The 24,588-nt window shown below is 40.6% G+C and overlaps 1 protein-coding gene across 10 annotated transcripts in view; it reads left to right on the forward strand.

Annotated features, from left to right (window-relative positions):
* ENTPD1 (ectonucleoside triphosphate diphosphohydrolase 1) overlaps positions 1 to 24,588 on the forward strand; it is a 207,694-nt gene that overhangs the window by 37,988 nt on the left and 145,118 nt on the right. Inside the window, exon 1 of one of the 10 annotated variants that reach the window (XM_034931196.3) lies at positions 23,122 to 23,572. The exons of 3 other annotated variants lie outside the window; for them this stretch is intronic. In XM_034931196.3, coding sequence (XP_034787087.1) covers positions 23,521 to 23,572 — 52 coding nt within the window. In that variant the 5' untranslated portion in view covers positions 23,122 to 23,520. Of the gene's footprint in view, positions 1 to 23,121; positions 23,573 to 23,625; positions 24,062 to 24,588 lie in introns of those variants that run through there. 6 more of the 10 variants (XM_034931197.4, XM_003825399.6, XM_055093212.2 and 3 more) reach the window with 6 other exon arrangements.

Genomic DNA, 24,588 nt, shown 5'->3' on the forward strand with positions numbered 1-24,588 from the left:
AACAATACTAATTAGGCCAGCAATGATTACAGTGCTATTGCCACCATAATGCCAGTACAAGGTTGGGGTTATTGGTGGCTGTCAGGATGGTGGCTGTTAGAGAAGAGCTTGTTCTGCCCTAGCTGTATTCTTCATGGAGGCGAAGTTCTTGCAATTTTTCCGTAGTGCCAACCTGATGACACACTAACCATGTACGTCTTAGTTACAACAAAGCTATTCCACACCCAGCCATCTAACCTACTTTGTTTCTCATCTCAGGCATTACTGTGACAATATTTACACTCAGTTGTAGCAAAAATAAAAATTTTCTTTTTACATATCAATGAAAATTTGTAGGGGCTGCTGGGAGGGATTTGCTCTCTCAAATGCAGTGGTCGTGAATCCCCATGTTAGGTATTTTAGGAAAGATAAAATAAGTAATAAACAGACTCTTCCCTTATCAGGGGAACCCGCCCCCAATAATTCAATGTTATTTCACGTAGGTTCTTTTCTATTTCCCTAAGTGTTGGTCAGTCGGAGAAATAAAGGGAAAGAGTACAAAAGAGAGAAATTTTAAAGCTGGGTATCCACGGGAGACACACACATGTTGGCAGGTTCCATGATGCCCCCCAAGCCGCAAAACCAGCAAGTTTTTATTAGTGATTTTCAAAAGGGGAGGGAGTGTATGAATAGGGTATGGGTCACAGAGATCACATGCTTCACAAGGTAATAAAATATTACAAGGCAAATGGAGGCAGGGCGAGATCACAGGACGGGGGCGAAATTAAAATTGCTAATGAAGTTTCAGGCACGCATTGTCATTGATAACATCTTATCAGGAGACAGGGTTTGAGAGCAGACAACCAGTCTGACTAAAAATTTACTAGGTGAGAATTTACTCACCGTAATAGGCCTGGGCGCGCTACTGGAGACCAGGGCTTATTTCATCCCTTATCTTCAACCATAAAAGACAGACATTCCCAGAGCGGCCAGTTTAGAGACCTACCCCTGGGAATGCATTCTCTTTCTCAGGGCTGTTCCTTGCTGAGAAAAGGAATTCAGCAATATTTCTCCTATTTGCTTTTGAAAGAAGAGAAATATGGCTCTGTTCCACCTGGCTCTCAGGCAGCCAGACCTAATGGTTATCGCCCTTGTTCCATGAACATCACTGTTATCCTGTTCTTTTTTCAAGGTGCCCAGATTTCATATTGTTTAAACACACATGGTTACAAACAATTTGTGCAGTTAACGCAATCATGACAGGATCCTGAGTGGACATACATCCTCAGCTTATGAAGATGACGGGATTAAGAGATTAAAGACAGGTATAGGAAATCACAAGAGTATTGATTGGGGAAGTGATAAATGTCCATGAAATCTTCACAATTTATGTTCACAGATTGCAGTAAAGACAGGCATAAGAAATTATAAAAGTATTAATTTGGGGAACTAATAAATGTCCATGAAATCTTCACAATTTATGTTCTCCTGCCATGGCTTCAGTCAGTCCCTCTTTTCCGGGTCCCTGACTTCCCGCAACATTCTCTCTGGAACTCCAGGTTTGGTAGTAATGGAGGATGGGGTGAGGAGCGAAGAGAAATTCTGTGTGGGAAGAAATGATAACATAAGTGTGAGTGGCAGAATTCTTTGTTAAGATGTTAATTATTGTGGGTTCCCAGTCCTACCCTGGCTCATTGTCAAAATTATGCAAGCTTCCCTAAAGCAATAAGGTAATAGGGAAGAATAAAGGGGTACCTTTGAAGACCAAGAAAGAGTGAAAGTTTTGGGTCACTGGGAAGGGATGAAGGTTCATGGGTCTATGGGTAATGGGGACTCTTGCCTGTTCTGTAGTCATGTCCTGCTGGGTAATACGTCAGAAAGGACAGCTGCATGGTGTCTCAGAGATGCTCCACTCCAAGCACCAGGGCATCCAGCTGAGGCAAAGCCCCCTCACCACACTCCCCCTTTCCTACTTAGCATGGGGAAAGAAAGGTTGGGCAGTGAGAATATCAGACGGGATCAAGCTAGGTGTGAGATTAGAAACCCTTCTCCCAGTTTCTATAGATGCACTTTCCCCAGATTCTGGTGTAAGCCAAGGAGGTAAGAGGACTCCAGTAATGACAGATTGAATTTCTTGCCAGCTCAGAGAGCCAGAGACTTGAGATGAATTTAAGTTGACATAAAGAAAATAAAGAGCAGAATTTTTTGGACACCTATATGTGGTGGATTAAGATGGAACTTGCTCCATGCATAAAAAACAGAGACAAAAAGGGCAGAATATGGCAAGGGCTCTAGGGGAGGCTAAGCAATGGAATGTATCTATAATAAATCATGACATGTTATTTGCAATTTGGAAACCTTGCAGGCTCTTCTCCACAGAGCTTCTTCCAGCTGGGCAGAGGAAAGAACAATTAAATGGAGAAGGGGGAAGGAATGATTTTCTCTTGGATTCTTTTCTTGCTTGCTCCGATTTCATAACATAAAGTACAGTAACAAGTAACTGTACATGTAGTAAACGTTTATTAGTCAAGTATGAAGAAAATACTTAGTCTGTTAATTCCTTCTTTTATGGTAGTCATATGTCACACTGATTTTTATGTCACAAAATCCATATTGCCCATCCTCCGGATTATAGAGACAGACACAACATTGTTTGGTGTCAGTGTCAAGGCATCATGGCACACAGGGTGAAGATCCCTTCACTCATTTAGTTCTCCATCTCACAGACTCCTTTGTCATTGTGCAGGCTTCAAAGCAGAGACCTCTGTGCAATTTCTGTTTTTCGTGGAAGAAATTAAAGTTGGGTGGGTAGGGTTACAGGCATTTTCTACATTGAATCTGTATTTCCTGGATTCCAAAGCACTTGATGAAAATAGATTTTTTTTTTTTTTTTTTTTTAGACAGAGTCTTGCTCTGTCTTGCCCAGGCTGGAGTGCAGTGGCACAATCTTGGCTCACTGCAGCCTCCACCTCCAGGGTTCAAGTGATTCTCTTGCCTCAGCCTCCTGAGTAACTAGGACTACAGGCGTGTGCCACCACACCTGGCCAATTTTGTATTTTTAGTAGAGACGGGGTTTCACCATGTTGGCCAGGCTGTTCTTGAACTCCTGACCTCAGGTGATTCTCCCGCCTCGACTGGGATTATAGACGTGAGCCATCATGCCTGGCAAAAATAGATTTTTAGTGTTTGGAAATCAAGATGTGTCTTTCAGTCAAAGTCAAAAGAAATCTATTTGTTTCCAGAGAATCTCAAGTTATGCTGTGTTTGTCATTGTGCACAAGTATGCATAGTATTTCATAGAAGATATCATTTAATCTGATCGCCAAAGCAGATAAGTTATTTGTAACAGTAGTTGATGCAGGTAAATTTTAATTAAATTCTAGACCTCCAATTGGCTTTTAAAACCTTTTAAATATTTAATACAATTATTTATTTATTTATTTATTTGTTTGTTTGTTTATATGAGATGGAGTCTCGCCCTGTTGCCCAGGCTGGAGTGCAATGGTGTGATCTCGGCTCACTGCGACCTCCACCTCCCGGGTTCAAGTGATTCTCCTGCCTCAGCCTCTCGAGTAGCTGGGATTACAGGTGCGCACCACCATGCTCGGCTAATTTTTTTAATCTTTAGTAGAGACAGTGTTTCACCGTGTTGTCCAGGCTGGTCTCTAACTCCTGACCTCAGGTGATCCACCCACCTTGGCCTCCCAAAGGGTTGGGATTACAGGCATGAGCCACTGCCCCCGGCTGACTTTAGTTTTCAATATGGAAGATTGCCTGTTTTAGCTGAACAATGAATTTTAAAACAATAGGAGTTGTTACGTACTTTGGTCTATTTTAGAACATTTTCAAAGTTTTTTTTTTTTTTTTTTTTTTGAGACAGAGTCTCACTCTATTGCCCAGATGGGAGTGCAGTGGCATGACCTCAGCTCACTGCAACATCCGCCTCCCTGGTTCAAGGAATTCTCCTGCCTCAGCCTCCAGAGTAGCTGGGATTACAGGCTCATGCCACCATGCTAGGCTGATTTTTGTATTTTTAGTAGAGATGGGGTTTCCCCATGTTGCCCAGGCTTCTCTGAAAACTCCTGGCCTCAAGTGATCCACCTGCCTCGGTCTCCCAAAGTGCTGGGATTACAGACGTGAGCTGTCGTGCCCAGCTAGAAAATTTTCAAACTTTTGAGCAATGTGTGTGACCAATTTGTGTGCTGAGGAGGAGTTTTGCTTGGGAATGGTACATCTATTAAAAGTTTCTAGCTAACCTTTTCCCCTAAAATGTTTATTAAAATGTTTAATATTTAATAGAAATAATATGAAAATACATAAAGAAAAAGTTAATAAACTCCTTTCCCACCCCTCCAGCCATTTTCTCTTCTGTTCCTCCCTCACAGGATTCTTGTTCATCTTTTTTCATGCTCTTGCATGATGTGCATATATAGGTTTTTGTTAAAATGTAGCAGTGATGGTTGCACGCACACCCCCTCAGATCTCTTCACTATTTCTGTGCACTCCAACTCCTGGTGTAGTTATCCTCCCAACAGCCCAGCCCTGCATCACTTTATGAGCAAATGACCCTCAGGTTACTGGAATGTGCTTCATTTATGCACATCGGGGGCCATAAGTGCCTTTGAATTTATGCTTCCACCCCCAACCCTTAACTAATGACTGATAGGTGCAAAAATATAAACTTCAGCTCTTGACCCCCTCATCAGTATAATTTAGTCAATTACTCCCAGTAGTTTCTCAGCTTTGTTTTGCTTTTTGACACTAAAAACAATGCTATAATATAAAACTGTCTACATATATTCTATATATTTACCAAAAGTAATTTTGTCTGTGTGTGTGCGTGAAAGAGAGCCTCCACTTGAGTCTACTGAAGTTGAACTAAGCCACTTTCTACAATATTGAGATAAAGTAGTGGAGCTAGAAGTATGAAGAAGGATTTATGGGGGGTTAGGCAAATGAATCTTTGTCCTCTCAACAAGTATTTACTGTTTTCCTACTATGTGCAGGCTCTGTGTACAGTCTACTATTCAGTGCAGGACAAAGCAGAAATGGTTCCTGCCCTTGTGGAGCTCGTCTAGTGGGGGAGTAAGATATTAAGCAATGATGTCATATGTAAATCTTTGCAAATTGAATAAGTGCTATGAAGAATGAATAGAAGGTGCTCTGTGAGAGTTAATTGGGGGCCTAATTTAGAAATGGAAAAACCTCTCTGGAGAATTGACAGTAGAAAAAAAAATTAAAACTTTTTTTTTTTTTGAGATGGAATCTTGCTCTGTCCCCCAAGCTGGAGTACAGTGGTGTGATCTCAGCTCACTGCAAACTCTGCTTCCTGGGTTTGAGCAATTATTCTGCCTCAGCCTCCTGAGTAGCTGGGATTACAGATGGCTGCCACCACTCCTGGCTAATTTTTTTGTATTTTTAGTAGAGACGGGGGTTTCACCATGTTGTCCAGGATGGTCTCAAACTCCTGACCTCAGGTGATCCACCTGCTTCGGCCTCCCAAAGTGCTGGCATTACACGCTTGAGCTGCTGCAACCGGCCTAAAAATTAAAACTTCTCCCCAATGTTTAAATTATTTACACAGCCCTAAAATTCATTCTAAAGAATTTTGTTTTGTATTTATTTGAATTGAATAGACTTGGAATTGAGTTTTGCTCTAACTTGCAATGACTGTGGAACAGCCACCTTTGTTGCAGAATTCCTCTCAAACCCTTATGATGGAACAACAGAAAATCTATAACTATGATAGGTGGCCAAATTAGCTGGAAAAATGTTTGACTTGTAAACGTATCATGCTGGGGTACCTGGACCATCTGAATCCCACCACCACCACCACCACTCTGTAAGAGGAAAACCTGGTGGAACAAATCAGTTGAGGGCTGGGACTTCTGGGGTAGGGAGAAAGGAAGGGAGGGAAGATGAAGGAGACCAGGAGAGGATCCCAATGTTCTGAAAAAGTCCCTGGCATATGGTAGGTGTCCAGTAAATATTTATTGAATAAATGATTGCGTGAATGATGCTCAGCAGGGATATATTGCACATGGACTGCTCAGTAGCCTCATAGGGAGAAAACACTGTTTTGCATTAGCCCCTGGAATCTCTGTGTGTGCATGGTAGTCTGGTGATTAGATTGGTAATGTCCTGTGCCTGCCTTGATTTCTATATGGTAAGGGCTCAGATAAGAATATGAACCAGCTTTTCCCAGGATGGGGTAATTGTCAGATATTAATGAAGTATGGCAGTAGGCAAACCTAGGGCCAAAACTGAAGTGAGGGAGGCCCCTTGCTTGGCCAGATCAGGAGTCACTGTCCAGAGGCTTAGGTCCCATCATTTTCCTGCACCAAAGCTGGATATAGTGGGCAGTCAGCAGGGAGCCAAGGAGTTGTGTGTGGTCAGGGTCAAGAAAGGCAAAATTCGTCAGAGAAATGCATACCCTGTTGGTGAGATGGAGAAGACCTATTCCTTCTCACCTCAAACCAAGACTAACCATAAATAGGCTATACATACTCATGATGATCTGACTATTTTGAGTAGCTTGCCAGAAGGGTAAGATGAGAAAAGAGATCTAATTTACACTTTTTAAAATGACAATTAGAGGGAGATCACAACAGCCAAAGAAGATTACCTATTTATTAAGCACATAGGCACACTCTGGTTTAGGTGCTGTGGGATGTTGAAGGATTTAGATGAGGAGGAGAGAAAAAGAATTTGCACTCAGACTTGAGAATTTGAAGTCACACTTTGGATTGTATACACAGGTATACTTCAGAAATATTGCAAGTTCAGTTCCAGACCACCACAATAAAGCAAGTTACACAAATTTTTTGGTTTCCCAGGGCATATAATAATTATGTTTACATTATATTATACATTATATTATAGTCTATAAAGTGTGCAATAGCATTATTTGCAAAAGTACAATGTATATACCTTGATTAAAAATACTTTATTGTTAAAAATGCTAATGATCATCTAAACCTTCTGTGAGTTGTAATCTTTTTGCTGTTGGAGGATTTTACCTCTATGTTAATAGCTGCTGACTGATCAGCGTGGTGGTTGCCGAAGGTTGGGGTGGCTGTGGCAATTTCTTAAAAGAAGACAACAGTGAAGTTTGCCACATCAATTGACTCTTCCTTTTATGACAATTTCTCTGTAGCATGTGATGCTGTTTGATAGCATTTTACCCACAGTAGGACTTTCAAAATTGGTGTCAGTCCTCTCAAGCCCTGCTGCTGCTTTATCAAGTAAGTTTATGTAACATTTTAAATCCTTTGCTGTAATTTCAACGATGTTCACTGCATCTTCCCCAGGAATAGATTCCATCTCAAGAAACCAGTTTCTTTGCTTATCCATAAGAAGCAAGTCCTCATCTGCTCCATTTGTATCATGAGATGTAGCAACTCAGTCACATATTTAGACTCCACTTCTAATTCTAGTTTTCTTGCTATTTCCACCACATCTGCAGTTACTTCCTTCACTGAAGTCTTGAACCCCTCCAAGTCATCTATAAGGGCTGGAATTGACTTCTTCCAAATTCTTGTTAATGTTGATATTTTCACCTCCTCCCATGAATCATGAATGTTCTTAATGGTATCTAGAATGGTGAATCCTTTCCAGAAAATTTTTGATTTACTTTGCCCAGATCCAACAGAGGAACTATCTATGGTGGCTACAGACTTATGAAATGTATTTCTTAAGTAATAAGACTTGAAATTACTTCTTGATCCATGGGCTGCAGAATAAATGTTGTGTTAGCATGCATAAAACTAACATTCATCTTCTTGTACATTTCCATCAGAGCTCCTGGGTGATCAAGTGCATTGTCAATGAACGGTAATATTTTGAAAGGAATATTTTTTCTGAGCAGCAGCCATCAACAGTTAGCTTAAAATATTCAGTAAACCATGCTGTAAACAGATTTATGGTCATCCAGGCTTTTTTATTCCAGTTACAGAGCACAGGCAGAGTAGCTTTAACATAATCCTTTTTGTTTTTGAGATGGAGTCTCTGTCACCCAGGCTAGAGTGCAGTGGCATGATCTTGGCTCAGTGCTACCTCCACCTTTTGGGTTCAAGTGATTCTCGTGCCTCGGCCTCCCGAATAGCTGGGACTACAGACACGTGCCACCAAGCCCTCCTAATTCTTTCGCATTTTTAGAGATGGGGTTTTACCATGTTGGCCAGGCTGGGCTCGAACTCCTAACCTCAGGTGATCTGCTTGCCTTGGCTTCCCAAAGTCCTGGGATTACAGGCGTGAGCCACTGCACCCGGCCCATTTAACGTAATTCTTAAAGGCCCTAGGATTTTCAGAATGGTCAATTAACAATGGCTTTAACTTAAAGTCACCAGCTTCATTAGGCCCTAACAAGAGAGTCATCCTCTCCTTTGAAGATTTGAAGCCAGGTATTGACTTCTCCTCTCTAGCTATGAAAAACTCTACTGGCCCCCAGAGGATGAAGGGCCTAATGTGGCATCCAAGATGGCATCTTCTTCCAAAAGAAGGCTATTTCATCTACATTGAAAATCTGTTGCTTCGTGTAGCCACTTTCATCAATGATCTTAGCATGATCTTCTGGATACCTCACTGCAGCTTCTCCATCAGCACTTGCTGCTTCACCTTGCGCTTTTACATTACGGAGGTGGCTTACTTTCTTAAACCTCATGAACCAACCTCTCCTGGCTTCTGACTTTTCTTCTGCAGCTTTCTCACCTTTCTCAGCCTTCATAGAACTGAAGAGAGTTAAGGTCTTGCTCTGGATTAGGTTTTGGCTCAAAGGAATGTTGTGGCTGGTTTGATCTTCTATCCAGACCTTTCAGACATTCTCCATATTAGTAATAAGGCTGTTTCTCTTTCTTATCATTTGTGTGTTCACTGGAGTACTGTGTTTACTTTTTTTAAAGAAATTTTCTTTGCGTTCATAACTTGGCTGTTTTCTGCAAGCAGCTTAGCTTTTAGCCTGTCTCAGCTTTCGACATGCCTTCCTTGCTAAGCTTAATCATTTCTAACTTTTGATTTCCAGTGAGAGATGTGTGACTTTTCCTTTTACTTGAACACTTACAGGCCATTGTACGGTTATTAATTGGCCTAATTTCAATATATTGTGTCTCAAGGAATAGGGAAGCCCAAGGAGAGGGGGTGATAGTGGGACAGACAGTGAGTGGAACAATCAGACCACAAACAGCAGTTATCAATTAAGTTCATCATCTTATATGGGCATGGTTCATGGTGCCCCAAAACAGTTACAATTTTAATATCAAACATCACTGATCCCAGATCATCATAAGAAGTATAATAATAATGAAAAATTTTAAATATTGCAAGGATTACCAAGATGTGATACAGAGACATGAAGTGAGCACATGGTACTGCAATAATGGCACTGATAGACTTGTTCAATGCAGGGTTGCTACAAACCTTCAATTTGTAAAAATCACAACGTCTGTGAAACACAATAAAGCCAAGCACAAGCAGGTGGAGTATGCCTGTAAGAAACATAAAATATGAAAAATCAGCAGTGTGAGGCATTAAGCAGTTCCCAGGTTGCTTGGCACTTATGAAAGTCTCTTAGAATTTGGAGGAGAGAGGGTTAGCTGGAAGACTTGAAAGATTTAAGGTTTGAGCCAGACCCTGAAGGATGAGCTGAGACAATCATCTTAGGTTAAGTAATGATCTCAAAAGTATAAAAATTGCTATTACTGTTATCTTTTTCTGTTTTCCTATTTCTTCAGACTTTGCTGCCCCCAGAGGATGAAGGGCCTAATGTAAAGGAAAACAGGAGGCCTGATTTTGGCATTACCTCAAAGATTTGTCACCCCTGGCTGATCTCTGCAAAGGCGGAGGCGTTAACAGCAACATAGGAGCTTCCTGCTATAGACTGTTCTGGTATTGTGGGATATTATTGTCCTCAAAAGCTGGGTGTGTGGGCCATGCTGATAAGGTCATCGGCATTAGTCTAAGGGCCATGTGTTCTTCAAAACTTTCCACTGACTCTTAGGCCCAGCAAGGTCCAGAAGTAGAAGACAGAGATTTATGCTGTTTGGAGTCTTGATTGCTTGGCAAGTATTAATACAATTCTGGGGCACTTAACGGTTGGTTAGTGTAGTAAATTTTGCTTAACACTAGCTTTTCTGCATCTCAGAGCTACTTTAAGTTGTCTGGCAATGTTCCCAAATAAGGGTAACCCCGTCTGGAGAAGCCTAGGCCTTTTCCTTCCTTTTGTTATTTTTTTTTTCAAGTGCTGCAACCAGCAGTCGCTACTCCTTCCTGTCCTCCCCCTAGAGTTGCTGACTACTCTCCAGTGACATGTATTTGGAAACTTTTTAAGATACTAGAAAATCAACTTAGAAACTTTCTTTTTCTTTTTCTTCTTCTTTTTCTTTTTTCTTTTTTTTTTTTTTAGACCAATGGGAATATTGTGTGTCGTGGATGGAAAGATTTGAATACTACTATGTTTTCACATTGAGTTCAGTGTAACAAGGCCATTTCCGTGTCTTGGCACACAGCCTGAGTTAACTTTGCTTTGCTGGATGTGGATACAATGAATTCTGTTTGAACAAGAAATCATGTGTAACAAATGCTTTTGCAAAATCATGTCGTCATTAAAGCAGTTACTTTAATAAAGATGGGCTTCACAAGGGGTTTCCGGTACAACAGCTGCAGTTAAATATCTATACACTGTTAACATATTTTTTAAAATAAGCTTTTAATTATAGAATAGTTTTCAATTTACAGAAAAGTTATGAAGATAGTACAGAAAGTTACCAGGTACTCTCTACCCAGTTCCCTGATTATTAACATCTTACATTAGTGTGGTACATTTGATACAATAAATGAACCAATATTGATACCTTAATATCAACTAAAGTCCATACTTTATTCAGATTTCTTTAGTTTTTACCCAATGTTCTTTTCTGTTCCAAGATTCCTAATTACATTTAATCTTCATGACTCCTTAGGCTCCTCTTGGCTGTGAGAATTTCTCAGACTTTTTGTTTTTGATGACCGTAGCAGTTTTGAGAAATACTGGTCAGAAATTTTGTATAATGTCCTTCAATTGGGATTTGTCTGATATCTTTCTCATGATTAGGCTCGAGTTATGCACTTTTTGGAGGAAGACCACAGAGTGCCATTTTCATCACATCATACCAAGGATATGTGTTATCAACATGATTTACCACTGTTGATGTTAATCTAGATGGCCTTGCTGAGGTAGTGTTTGTCAGGTTTTTCCACTGTAAAGTCACTCTTTCTTACTTTTTTTCTCTGCTGCACTCTTTGGAAAGAAGTCACTATGCAGGCCATACTTAAGGAGTGAGGAGTTATGCTTTACCTCCTAGAGAGTGGAGTATTTATGTAGCTCATTTGAAATTCTTCTGTATGGATTTGTCTATTCTCTCCCATTTGTTTATTTAATAATTCGTTTGTTAAATATTCTATTTCATAAATACACATAGTCTATTTCAGTATAGACTCATGGATATTTATTTTATACTTTGGATTATCTTTGAATACGGTTCTATTTTATTGTTCAAATTATTCTAATTTTGGCTATTGGAAGCTCTATTGGCTCCTGTGTCACTTTGACACACCCCATCATTGTAAGCTTTTTTTTTCTTAATTACTTTCTGGCCCCATAAGATACTCCAGGATAACCTTGTAATATTTCCTGTCCCCAGCCTAGAGTCACCTATTTATCAGGGGAATTCTGGTTCCTTTTACTGGAGAACGGTTATAGAAACAAAAATCTGGGGGTTAGATGTGCTTATTGCTACTGCAGTATCATTGCTTATAGGCCCACTCTGCTGACAGAGCAAGAAAATATAGATGTATTTTAAGCCATATATATATATATATATATGCACAACTATAAATAGTTCTACATTTATTCATATGTATCCCTATTAAGCTAAACCTGAGTTCATACTGATGTCTCTAACGTTAATCCATTACCACATGGATCATTCTAGCCATTTCCCCTTACTTGTCTATAACCTTCCACTCCAACAGTGAGAAGCCTGACTCCTATTGTCTGTCATCCATTTATGTAATTTCTGATTCCAGTATACATGTATAGTGGTTTCAGAATTATGAATCTTGGGAGACAGAGTAATGTACTTTTATACAGTTCCTTTTGCCTTTGGTCCTGTAGACTTTACTCACATCTAAAGTGACTTGGGGCCGAGAGTGGGGACTCATGCCTGTAATCCTAGCACTTTGGGAGGCCAAGGCAGGTGGATTGCTTGAGGCCAGGAGTTCAAGACCAGCCTGACCAACATGGTGAAACCCCATCTCAACTAAAAATACAAAAATTAGCCAGGCTTGGTGATGTGCTACTTGGGAGGCTGAGGCACAAGAGTTGCTTGAACCAGGGAGGCAGAGGTTGCAGTGAGCCAAGATCATGCTACTGAACTCCAGCCTCTGTGGCAGAGTAAGACTCTGTCTCAAAAAAAAAAAAAAAAAAAAAAAAAGTGACTAGGTCAGCACCCTTTTCCTCTACCTCCCTCTGTGAGGTTTTTTCACACATTTGTAATACAGTTCCATTATTTTGTCAGAATTTAAATTTCATTCCGGGCTCCCTTGACTTCCTGAATAATTTTTGAAAACTTTGTATGGGTTAAGGTTCATTCTTTGTGATTTAAATTTCTATAGATTTTGACAAATGCATATTGTCATGTATCCACCATTACAGTATCATACTGAAAAATTTTATCAATCTGAAAATATCCCCTCTGCTTTACTTATTCAACCTTTCCCTACCCTGATGAATCTTTGGTAATCACTCATTTATTTATTGTCTCTCTTTAAATTTAGCAGTTTTTTAAAAATTTTAAATTTTTAAAAATATTTTTAAGTTTTGGAGCTCTAATAAGTTGATTGGTCTTTCATAGATAATGAGTACTTTGTTTGAAAATGAGTATCTTTGACCTTAAAGAAATTATAGCTTTTATCAGTTATACTTGCAATTCACAGATTTGGATTTGTGTTTTGAAGCAGCAATAACATCTTACTTTTTTTAAATGTTTTTTTATTTTTAGAAATAAGGTCTTGCTCTCTTTCTCAGGTTGGAGTGCAGTGGCACAATCATAGCTCACTGCAGCCTTGAACTCCTGGGCTCAAGTGATCCTCTTGCCTCAGCCTCCTAAGTAGATGGGATATAGACATGAGCCACCATGCCCAGCTAATTTTTTAATTTTCATTTTTTAAAGACGAGATCCATTATGTTGTCCAGGCTGGTCTCCTGGCCTCAAGCAATCCTCCTGAATTGGCCTCCCAAAGTGCTGGGATTACAGGTTTGAGCCACTGCACCTGGCCAATCTTACCATTTTTGATGAAGTGACAGTCACTTATTATCTCTGCAGACCTTTGAGACATTTAGACAAATTGAGGCACTTGATGTGGGGAGTAGGATAAAGGAGTTAAAGGGGATATTTCAACAGAACATTTATGTAAGAGAATCCACTCATGCAAGGCAAGAGAGAGGTAGTAGTTGTAGCTAAAAAAACTAAGGTAATGCCTACACAGCACTGACTTCATTGAGTACTAGCATTGGGTTAGATATTTGCCGTAGCATAGGATCTTCATTTCAGTTCAGCAAACTCTCATTGAGTGTCTGCTGTGCTTGAAGCTGCTGTGCTGTGTACTCTAGGCTTACCTTCTCCTGCTGCCATGTTGGGTTGTAGACTTTCACTTTGGAAGAGTTGGCCATTCTGCCACATTCAAGGGCTTCCCCAAGCTCAGTTAGGGCATTCCTCCCTGACTACCTGGAAATAGGAAGACATGGGTGATCTCATGTCATACTTCACTCCCTCTCCCAACATGGCCTCAGTCCCACAGCTGCTGGTTGAATACATAGAATCACTTAACTTTGGGAAAAGGGGTGGAGAGGCCCTTTGTGCTATAGAAGGGAAAGGACTTTGATTCTCATTTCCTTCAAGTACCGTTAGGTTACTTCTGAAAAATAAGTGGAAGATATCAGAGGGGGAAAAAGCAAGAGACACAAGTACAAAAGGCAATGTTTTGTTTAATCTGAACATAGATTAGCGCATAGTGAAGAGGAAGAGAACTCACCCTTACTGAGTGCCACCTATGTGCCAGAGTCTGTGTTGGGAGTTCTCACATATTTATTCTCTTTTTTACCTCCAACATGGCTTTGTGAAGTAGATTTAAAAAAAGACCTTTATTTTATGGATACATTGGGGTTCAGAAGGGCTCGCTAACTTGTCTAAGATCATACAAAAAGAATTGAATCCAGATCTTCTTAATGCTCTGGCAGCACTCTAAAATCATCTTGGCCTTAAAAAAAAAACGTGGCTGAAACCTACCCCAAACTCAATTAAATTCCAATCTCTGAGGGTTGGGATGGGCATTAGTATTTTTTATAATTGGGCCAAGTGATTATAGTGTGCAGCTGAAGTTGAGAACCATGGCTCTGACTAAAGAGGCAGTGCCACTCCTACTACTTTCCACAAGAAGGGACGGGGCATTTTTTGAACGAGTGTGCATTCTAAATACTCTTGGAACACTTTCAGATCCATCCCTTTTTCTCTGCTCCTCCTACCCTGCACCACAGTGTCCTTTTCATCTCTGGATATCTGTAAGTAAGCAGATGGAATGAGAAGAGAGGTTGTTATTGATAGTGGAGAAATACAAATTCAATTGAATTAATTTAATCAGCATTCCTCTTTTGATAAAACACGTATATGTAGTGCTGATAGACTGTCAAAGCACAATGTCAAGTAGTGTCAAGAAAATTTGATACAGTTTTCCAAATTTGTTGACAACTTTGGTTTGTTGAATATGCATTCACCAACACCAAATAGTACTGACTTATTATCTTGGTTTGTAGGGATCATAAAAAAGATGGGGCATGGATCTATTGCTGGTAGGAAAATAATTTTGAATTCCTGAGATTAGATTTGTTAATTGCCATATAACATGTAACATTTTACCCCAAGATTTTTGAAGTATTGCGATTTACCATATCTAAGGCATCTCAATTATAAAAATCCATTATTTTACAGTCTCCTTTTAACCTTGAAATTGACCATGAGCATCATAATATTTTGATTCAAATCAAAATGTTCAAATGTCATAATATTTTGAACACTTTGACATACGTTATGAAGAACCTCTTCATATATTCATCTATAACTAAAGTTGAATACATAAACACAGGCATTCTTGGAATTGGCAAAACATGTCATTTCGTACAATAGTTACCTTGGGCATTTATTTTAGGATACGTAAAACCAGAGTACCACCTCTCATGAGTTTTATCAATATAATTCTGTTTTAATGGAGAACTGGAAACAATATAGAGAACAGAATGGTCATCTTCCACCCTATCCGACTAGCTCTGTCCTTTCTGTCCCCCCTATCTGGCCCCTAGTGATGCAGAAACTACCATTACTACTTAGTCCAATTTATGTGGTTCCTGCTTGGTCACTGTTGGGTTTATGGAGTGTGCCTTAAACCATCAAACCACAATAGCATATTGCATATTGGACATTGTGTATGGTCCTTCCTGATTTCTACATCTGATGTTAAGTTCCACAGGGAAATCTAAGGAAACCTTGATATTGCTGCCTGATTATTACACTACAGACAAATTGCATGGTGAATATACTTTTCTTGCTTACACTGGTTTAACAGTTTTTTTTTTTTTGGCTTTGATCAGTTTATTGTTCAATTACTTATATTTTTCTGGCAAATGATTTTTTTTTTTTTTAAGTGGAGTCTCGCTCTGTCGCCCAGGCTGGAGTGCAGTGGCACCATCTCGGCTCACTGCAAGCTCTGCCTCCTGGGTTCACACCATTCTGTCACCTCAGCCTCCCAAGTAGCTGGGATTACAGGCATGCGCCACCATGCCCAGCTAATTTTTTTTGTATTTTTAGTAGAGACGGGATTTCACTGTGTTAGCCCGAGTGGCCTTGATCTCCTGACCTCGTGATCCGCCCACCTCGGCCTCCCAAAGTGCTGGGATTACAGGCGTGAGCCACCGCACCCGGCCCAAATTATTTCTTTTTTCTATTTGCCCCTAAAGTGAAATAGCCTATTTTGTGAGTATCATCTTGCCAAATTATAGCATTATTTTTAACCACCCAAGTCCATTTTGCGTATGTCTACTGACTCAGGAAATATTCAGTTACATTCCTTAAATAACAGTAATAATACCCCACATAACCACTGCATATCATCAAATAATCTCCCACTTTTTCACCAGGATTCTTTTTTGCCTTTTATTGCAAAAAATTTCAAACATAGAAAGTAGAGAGAATAATAAAACATATCCCCATATACCATCCAGCTTCAGCAGTTATAATGTCATCCCTAATCTTGTTTTATCTGTACCTCACCCATTCCTCCTCTTTTTGAAACTAATCTCAGATTTCATCTGTACATATTTCTGTGTGTGTCTCCAGCAGATAAGGGCTTTGGAAAAATTATAGCCACAATACTACTATCATACCTTAAAAGTTAACAGTTCTATAATATTATAAAATATCTAGTCAGTTTTCAAATTTCTTTGATTTTCTTTAAGTTTCTTTTACATTGGTTTGAATCAGAATTTCAAGGTCCTGGTATTAATTTTATTGGTATATCTTTTAAATCTCTTTTAATTTATAGGTAACTCATTCTCTTTTTTCTTCTCTGCAGTTTATTTGTTCAAGAAGTTGAGTTGTTTTATTGATTGTTTTAATCTAGTCTCCTACAAACTGGATTTTACTGATTGCATTCCTGTTGTATTTTTTTAACGTGTTTATCCGTGCCCTCTTTTCCCCACAAACTGGTATTAGGTTTAGAAGCTTCCATTTTTGGGAAGACAGCTTCAGAGGATGTGATGTGTGCTTCCATCAGAAGGCAGAGAATGAATGTTTATACCCCCTTTTGTTATGTGAACAGTCATTGATGATTATTGTTTATATTCATTCCTTTGTGAGGTATTGCAAGATGGTGATACCGAAATGCTACCAATTTTAGTCTTTCATTATCTGGAATACTTTAAAGACACTTTTCCCCATCAATGATTTTGTTGTCCTGGGGTATAGTTTGTGCAGCAAAGGGAGGTTGAGTGTTGCTATTATCCACCTTGTGTGTTTTCACAATAATGAATTCGTTCTAAAGGTGAACAGTGATTTCTTCATAGGGTCATTATGACTATGTGGATCTCAATATATCTGATACATTTCAATCCATTGCAGTTATTCTTTTTATTGCTGCTCAAATGTCTTCTTTTCTTCTACTTTGGCCAGTAGGAGCCACTTAAAGTTAGCTCCTGAATCCTTTTGACACAACCCTAGTAATTTTAGATAGTGTCCTTGCTTTCTGGTATACCTCCTGCCCCAGACTTGGTTAGCTATTTTTCCAAAGGGCCTTAGGCCATTTTAGTAGAAAATAGCATTTACAAATAGCCATCTTGGTGCTGGGATAGAAGGTAATGATTTAGTAAAAACCTATAGGGAAGGAGGGAATGAGCCATGTGGATATTCGGGAGGACAGCATTCCAGGCAGAAAGAACAGCATATGCAAAGACTTGGAGGCTAGAGCTGAGGGAGCAAGAAGAGGACAGTAGTAGGAAAGAAATAGAGGTGACCAACTTCCTGGTGGGAAGTTGGAAGGACTTTGGCTTTTCTTGGGGTGAGATGGAGCCTTTTATAAATTTTGAGCAAAAGAGTTCCATAATCTTTTGTTTTGTTTAATTTTTAACTGAATTATTATGGGTTCTGGGTTGAAAATAGGCTGAAGAGTTTGAAGAGTAGAATCTGGGAGGAGACCAGTGAGGAGGCTATCACAATAATACAGGATACAGGTGAGAGATGATGTGGCTTGGATCAGTGTGGTAGCAGTAGAAGTAATGAGAAGAGGTCAGGTCCTGGATGTATCTGGAAGATAGGACCCGCTGAATTTGCTAAAGGATTAGACTTGGATTGTAAGGTAAGAGGATTCAAATGTGACTCCAAGGTTTAAGGCCTGAGATGTTAATGAAATTATAAAACATGATAACACGAGTGGCATCTCTTTTGTGGGTCAGCACAGTGTTTGTGTCTGTGGGAAAGGAGCGGGGATGGGTCAGGCAAAACTTCACAGGGGATGATGTGGTTTGGATATTTGTCACTTCCAAATTTCATGTTGAAATGTGATCCCCAATGTTGGAGGTGGGACCTGGTGGGAGGTGTTTGGGTCCTGGGGGCAGATCCCTCATGAATGACTTGGTGAAAATGAGTTCATTTGAAATCTGGTTGTTTAAGAGTCTGGCACCTCCCCTTTCTCTCTCGTGCTCCCTCTCTTGCTATGTGATGTACCAGCTCCCCCTTCACCTTCTGCCATGATTGTAAGTTTCTTGAGGTCCTCACCAGAAGCAGATGCTGGTGCCATGCTTCTTGCACAGACTGCAGAGCCATGAGCCAATTACCTCTCTTTATAAATTACCCAGTCTCAAGTATTTCTTTATTGCAATGCAAAAATGGCCTAACACAGGGGACCAGATATTTGAGTCATGAAAGATATATAGGAGGACCAGGTGGATAAGAGGGGAAAGAGCATTCTGAGCAGGGTAATAGCTTGTATACATTCAGAGTTGTGGCCAGGCGCGGTGGTTCACGCCTGTAATCCCAGCACTTTGGGAGGCCAAGGCAGGCAGATCACGAGGTCAGGAGTTCGAGACCAGCCTGGCCAATATGGTGAAACCCCATCTCCACTAAAAATACAAAAATTAGCCGGCTGTGGTGGCACGCACCTCTAGTCCCAGCTACTTGGGAGGCTGAGGCAGGAGAATTGCTTGAACCTGGGAGGCGGAGGTTGCAGCGAGCCAAGATAGCACCACTGGACTCCAGCCTGGGTGACAGAGCGAGACTCCATCTCAGAACAAAACAAAACAAAAATTCGGAGTTTTACAAGGATTATGGGTCCTGGAATTAGATTCAGTTTTTGGAGTGCAGGAAGCCTATAACAGGAAATGAGTTTAGAGAGGTAGAGAGAGTCCTTACATATTCTATGACAGGAATTTAAATTTTATTTTATGCATGATAAGGAGACTAGAATTTTTAAAGTCTGCCAATGACATTATCAGATATCGATTTCAGAAAGATGAGAGAGTATGCACTATGGCAGAAGTGACGGGAATGGAGAGAGGAGATGAATTTGAGAGATCTTAAGGTATAGAAACAATTGGATTTGGTAAACAATAAGATGTGGGATGTGGGGAGGGGTCTAGGAGGACCCTGAGGTTGCTGGGTTGTGTGACTAGGTGGATGGTAGTGCCATTATCTAATGTAGGGGTTGGGCGCAGTGGCTCACGCCTGTAATCCCAGGACTTTGGGAGGCCGAGGCAGCCTATCACCTGAGGTCAGGAGTTCGAGACCAGGCTGGACCACATGTCAAAACCCTGTCTCTCCTAACACAAAATTAGCCAGGCATGGTGGTGTGCACCTGCAATCCCAGCTACTTGGGAGGCGGAGGCACAAGAATCGCTTGAACCTGGGAGGCAGAGGTTGCAGTGAGTCAAGATCGTGCCACTGCACTCCAGCCTGGGCGACAGAGTGAGACACCGTCTCAAAAAAAAAAAAAAAAGTAGGGAATACTGGTACTGGATGGGAGCAGATTTGGAAGTAAAGATACAGAGTACAGTTTGGATGCTAAGTTTGAGCTGCTTGTGGGATATTCTCTTGACACCCAGTAGGTGGATGGAAATATGGATCTGGTGCTCATGGGAGTGGACTTGGCAGAAATGTAAAGGCATAAGAAGTTATGACCTAGGTAGAATAAGTGAAGTAGGGAGAGAAGGCAAAGGGTGAATGTCTAGGGAATACCAACATTTACAAGACACAAAAGTTGACTGAAAAGGAGCCATCATACACAGATGGAGGAGGAAAATCAGACACGAGGGGGGTTCTGGAAAATAAGGAGAGATCAATTTTCAAGAAAGAAGGAAGGCCAACAATGGCCCATGCTACAGAGATCCAAGAAGATAAAACACAAAAATTGGTCTTTGCTTTACAGGCCATTGGCAATCTTAGGGCAGTTTCATTGGCATGGTGCGGTGAGAAACGGGAATGCAATGGAAGGAGGAGTAAATGAATGAGGAGAGAATGGAGGTGATGAAGGAAGGCAAAGGTAGACCATGGTCTCAAGTAGCTTGTTTGTGAAGGAGATGTTTTTGTTTTAATTAATTTTTTAAAAATTGTGATAAAATAGACATAAAAGTTACTATATTGCTGGGCCCAGTGTCTCACGCCTGTAATCCCAGCACTTTGGGAGGCCGAGGTGGGCAGATCACCTGAGGTCAGGAGTTCGAGACCAGCCGCCTGACCAACATGGAGAAACCCTGTCTCTACTAAAACCACAAAATTAGCTGGGTGTGGTGGTGCATGCCTGTAATCCCAGCTACTCGGGAGGCTGAGGCAGGAGAATCACTTGCACCCAGGAGGCAGGGGTTGCAGTGAGCCAAGATGCTGAGATCGCGACATTGCACTCCAGCCTGGGCAATAAGAGCGAAACTCTGTCTCAAAAAAAAAGTTACCATATTAATCATTTAAAATTTATTTTTATTTTTGTAGAGATGGGGTCTTGTTATGTTGCCTAGGCTGGTCTCAAACTCCAGGCCTCCAGACAACCTACTGCTTCAGCCTCCCAAAATGCTGGGGTTACACGGTGAGCCAATGCACCTGGCCCATATTAATCATTTTTAACAGTATACTTAAGTATTTTTAAGTACATTCACATTGTTGTGCTGCCAATCTCAAGAATTTATTCATCTTGCAACACTAATAATCCATACCATTAAACAACAGAATTTGTTTTTAAGAATGAGAATCACTTAAATATTTTATATGCATAGGGGGATGAACCGGTACAGTGAAAGAGGATGAAGGTGTAGGAAAAATGAAAATTCTACCATTCTAAGAACTTTATAAGACCATTTCATCATTAAAAGACAGACAAATATCTTTACCCCTTTCTAACAACTCCTTCCATCTTTCTGAGTGCAGTTTTAATTTTCTACTTTCTATTACAAAAAAAAATAAAATTGATGATAATTTTTTGTTGAGAAAGACGATTTATTTTTTAAGATAAATTCTGAGGCCTTTAGAAAGATACACACAAACTCCCATCTCTTTTATAATTATTCTTGTGTGAATTGGTGATAATATATACTTAACCATAGTATTTTCATGATGCTGAGGAGGGTGCGAACCTGGACAACGTGATTAAATTGTAGCACAGAGCATATTACCATAAAAAGCATTAAATGTTGTCAAAAGGCTCATGTAATATGAATTAGGGGTTAAAACTATGTTTCTATTACTCCCTATTCAGTTTGGATGAACTTCAAATATTTATGAAGTGCTAGTTACTATAATGAGATTTTACCTCTCCTGGTTAAACCAGAAGTTGGGTACTAGAACAATTTACTTTTTACTAACTCTTTCTCTCCCTGATGAAATGTAAAGAGAATGAGACAATTGTCAAAGTAACCTTTTGTCGACAACGTCTGATACAACATGACTGAAGTGAACTTGAATTTTAATTTTGTTTAAAATAGAGAACTGTGGCTAGGCACTGTGGCTCACACCTGTAATCCTAGCACTTTGGGAGGCCAAGGCAAGTGGATCACTTGAGGCCAGGAGTTTGAGACCAGCCTGGACAACATGGTGAAACCCAATCTCTACTAAAAATACAAAAATTAGCCGGGCTTAGTGGTGCGCATCTATAATCCCAGTTACTCGGGAGGCTGAGGCACAAGAATCACTTGAACCCGGGAGGCAGAGGTTGCAGTGAGCCAAGATCACGCCACTGCACTCCAGCCTGGATGACAGAGTGAGGCTCTGTCTCAAAAAAAAGAATGTAAGAATGTAGTAAAATAGGCCGGGCATGGTGGCTCACGCCTGTAATCCCAGCACTTAGGGAGGCTGAGGCGGGCGGATCACCTGAGGTCAGGAGTTCGAGACCAGCCTGACCAACATGGTGAAACCCCATCTCTACTAAAAATACACAAATTAGCTGGGCAAGGTGGCGGGCGCCTGTAATCCCAGCTACTTGGAGGCAGAGGCAGGAGAATCACTCGAACCCGGGAGGCAGAGGGTGCAGTAAGCTGAGATGGCTCCATTGCACTCCAGCCTGGGAGACAAGAGTTTTGTCTCTAGGATATTAGGAACCTAATATCCTAATGTAATAAAGTAGAGAACCGTTGCCACAGCACCCACCAAAGTGTGTCTCTCATTGACAAGCTCAGGTACTTGTTTGTCTGTTTCTCCTGTCTACCCCTCAGCCACTCTGGATCTTCCCTTTGATCATTCTTTTCTCTTTCTAGCTTTGATGTTTTGGTTTCCATTCTGTAATTCGCACACTATTTTGTGGACATGCTCTTTTCAAATTTCTCTCCAAAACAATAGTACAAAGGCAGTCATAAACCAATTATATTGTTGGTTTTTACAAAAAATCCCATCATATCACCAAAAATCAGTTTTATCATAACAGGATGAATATCAGACCAATATTCATTATTAGAGATGTAGTCTAAACTGACTCGAGAGAAGACATCCATTGAGTCTTTCATTCAGTGTAATTAGTTGTTATCATACATGCAAAATCCTGTAACTATAAAGCATTTCGGAAATAAGGTATTGTTAAACAGCTCCAAATTTATTAAAGTATAAAAAATGTATTGAGTATATACCATGTGGCACCGTGCAAAGTAACAGAGATGCCTAAACTAAAAGGTTATCCTTTGTCCTTATTAAAGTATGACTGAAAGCTCGCTGGAGAATATAGTTTCTACATAGAGTCAAAACAGTCCTTCGGGCTCACAAATTTAATGATTTATATGGTATAACTGGCTTTAGATACAAATTTACATGCCAGACAAGCAATGTAGAAAAATCAAGAACTAGGAAACAGGAAAACAGATCTACATTTCTGCTTTGCTGCAATTCATTCATTTTTTTCAGCCATTCATCAAATATTTATTGAGAGCCCATGCTGTGAGAGAAACTGTATTAGGTGCTGGGGAACATGGTAGCAAATAAGAGAGACCATGTATGTGAGCATGAGCAGGTGGCTTAACCTCTCCACATCTCTAACCTCTTTTAGACTCAATGTCTGAGGTATCTTTCAGACCTGAAATGCTAAGGTTTGCAACAGCCTTGTGGAGGGAGAAGCTGCCAAGTCGCCTTGGGACTTGAGGACTTACCTTCCTTTCAAAGGATTAGCCCTTGTTTTGATTTCAAAATAATTTTGTTACACAGTTTAAAAATAATTTGGTCAGGCTCTCATCTACATTGGGGTAATCTTGACGGTCTGGATGTGGTAATTCATGCTCATTAGACTTCAAAGGTAGGAAGTCAACGTTGGGAAATGGTGGATGACTTTCATCAATTCATAGCCAGGCAGCGGTTCCCATTGAGCAGCTCCTCTGTGGTTCCACCCAGCCTTCCAACCAATAACGCAGCGTCTCCTGCAGGAAACTCATCGCTTGGGTCACCTGTTGCTCTTTGCTCTAATGAGCCTTGAGAAAGGATTGCTGGTCATGGGACCAGAGGCTTTATGGGGAGGGAAGAATTGTTCTTGACTTTCAGTTTTTCGAGCGGGTTTCAAGGTAACAACTTTCTTATTATCTAGCTTCATAATTGCAGTAAGGAAATAGCTTTTTTTGCTTGCAGCTGAGATGACTTTTTCAAGGGGGAAAAAGGGATTTCTATAACGAAGAGAGGGAGAGAGAGATGAAGAGGGAGGGAGTAAGGGAGAGAGGGAAGAAGGGAGAAAGAGAGAGAGATTTGAATATACATTGCTTCAAGGATGCAAGAAATTACAACCTGGAAAAGGCTTCGAGTAACTTTAGGAAAATGAGCTGCTGGAGTCCTCAGTCAATCTGTCCTTTCTAGTCAATGAAAAAGACAGGGTTTGAGGTTCCTTCCGAAACGGGGCCGGCTAATTTAGCCCCTCCCACGAGCCCAAGGGTCTGTTATATCTCTGTTTCCTTGAGGACCTCTCTCACGGAGACGGACCACAGCAAGCAGAGGCTGGGGGGGGAAAGACGAGGAAAGAGGAGGAAAACAAAAGCTGCTACTTATGGAAGATACAAAGGGTAAGACCAAAATTGATTTGATCTGAATCCTTAAGAAAAAAAAAATAGAAGGAAAAATAAAAGCCCAGACCAAAAAGCAAGTACTTGAAAGCTGGAGGCAAAAAGCCCTGAATGAACTTTCCCACCCTCTTCCTTCTGAGAGGAGGCAGAGAAAGAGCTTTGGGAAACTTTTTAGGAAGCAGAGTCCAGGGTTGCAGTCAAGGGTGGCTCTAGAGCAAGCTGGAGGGGCTCATGAATATTCATTATCAATTTGTATTCAGAGTTGGTTTTTTAGAGGCAAATGACTTTTTCAGTCCCCTTGCAGTTTAAGAGGCAGCTGCCTCATCTGCAGTCCGGACTCATCTAGCCTCGGGTCTGTACCTCAGGGTGTTTGCTTGAAGATGCTGGGCTCTGCGTGTAGATTTGTTTTGTTCTCGAATTTCTTGCATGCTTTCCTGTTGTGAAATTAGCAAAGGCTTCTTTGCTGGGAACAAGACAGAGAAGTTAATGTGGCACAAGGCTGTCACAACAGGACCCCAGAGTATGTC

Source organism: Pan paniscus, chromosome 8 (assembly GCF_029289425.2).
Source record: "Pan paniscus chromosome 8, NHGRI_mPanPan1-v2.0_pri, whole genome shotgun sequence".
Lineage (NCBI taxonomy): Eukaryota > Metazoa > Chordata > Mammalia > Primates > Hominidae > Pan > Pan paniscus.